The sequence below is a fragment of the Vollenhovia emeryi genome, unplaced genomic scaffold (genome assembly GCF_000949405.1).
Source record: "Vollenhovia emeryi isolate VEMERY1.0 unplaced genomic scaffold, V.emery_V1.0 DF946630.1, whole genome shotgun sequence".
Taxonomy (NCBI): Eukaryota; Metazoa; Arthropoda; class Insecta; order Hymenoptera; family Formicidae; genus Vollenhovia; species Vollenhovia emeryi.
Window position 1 is genome coordinate 320 of NW_011959736.1, and position 1,535 is coordinate 1,854.

At 48.1% G+C, this 1,535-nt stretch overlaps 1 protein-coding gene across 1 annotated transcript; it reads right to left on the bottom strand.

Annotated features, from left to right (window-relative positions):
- Positions 1 to 260: 260 nt before the first annotated feature.
- LOC105559443 lies at positions 261 to 1,213 on the bottom strand (the record flags this gene model as incomplete). Its single annotated transcript, XM_012007728.1, has 1 exon — positions 261 to 1,213. A coding segment is annotated over exon 1 (953 nt), but the record flags the coding sequence as incomplete, so codon positions are not given.
- Positions 1,214 to 1,535: the final 322 nt, after the last annotated feature.

Genomic DNA, 1,535 nt, shown 5'->3' on the forward strand with positions numbered 1-1,535 from the left:
ATTAGCAAAATTTCCAAACAGGGCTCTACATGCATACGCGTGTGTCTGTGTGTTTTAAATTATATTTCGATAACCTGTATCCAAAAGCAACGGTGTCCAATTGTACGGTGCGCAAAAGAACTGTGCGCAAAAGAACTGTGCGCAACATTATGTGTCCAATAGCACTGTGTGCAATTGCATCGTGTCCAATTGTACTGTGCGCAATTGAGCCTCTCCTGTCGAGTTTTCGCCCATAGTACGATTTTTGAAATTTTGCATACATGTCGTACAGTATAGCAAATTTATTGTTCTCGATATCAAGATTCATGTCGTCATAGGGATAAAAGTCTGAATTCAAGTACAGTTTCACGTTGGTGAGCTTGCAATGATCGAAGGTCGAGGAATCGCGTGTCAACACGTTTCGTCGTCCTGTCTGTAGGGCAAAGATAACGTATCGCGGTTTCTCTAGTTGCGCCGCAGTTTTTACGGCCCACGAGTGCTTGGTGGTGCTCTGCAGCAATGGAAATTCGTACAGATCCCACGAGCGAAATCCGACGCTTGAAAACCGTCCGCTCTCCAGCGTTCGCAGAAGCGACAATTTGTTCACGTCGTTCAAAACAATGTGCGGCATTCGCCATTGCACCCTCGAAAGAACGATTTTCGGACTTTTAGCACTCTCTTGCGCCACGATGCAATTGGTATCGGTGCGCGCGCGTATCAAGATAAGTTCGTGTCGCGCGTTCACCACTACGCGTAGTGGTTTGTAGTCCTCGCAAAAGCCCAATAATATTTTCAAGGGGACGCACAGGCTGAAGGAACCGCTGTCGGAAACGTGTGGCTCACCCCACCCGGCGTTCTGCAATATATCGAGCTCGCGCGAGGTCAACGAAACGTAATTCTTAATCGTACTGGTTATTCCAACGTTGCGATTTCGATCGATCTCTACGCCATTGAGTTCGTAACGTATCTCCTCGAACATGAAGGCCACGCAGTTGCTCGCAAGTTTTGAAGTCTGATTCGTCGTCGTCGATGTCTCATCGGACAATTTTCCCTCCACGTATAGAGCGCTTTCGCACGGTAGAGTGTACAAATCCTGCTGCTGTATGGGTATTCGTACTTCATCGCTGTATCCGAACGTTGCATTGGCATAGGGGTTGTACGCGTGAGTCTCGATCTTGACGATGCGCTCGTCGAAAATCGGCTCACCTCTGATGCTCAGGATGTCGATCACCATAATTCTTGTTTCTCACAATGAAACCGAGCGATCGCAGAAACGCGACGTTCGCGGCGCTCAATTGATTTTTGTTCTCTCCCCCTCTTCCTCCTCTTCTGTCAACGTACGGAACAGACTCGTTTTTCACGCGCGAATCACCAACAACGAGCATATCTCACGCTACGCGTTTTCTCACGTGCAATCGTATCGTTATCTCCTCCCCGCGAAAATCAATCGGATGTCCGTTTTGATCCACCACTCGCAATGTTATATCGGTCACGCTCCTCACGATGACCGGTAGATAAATGATCTGCGTCGGCGTTTCCGACAGTTTATATCAGGG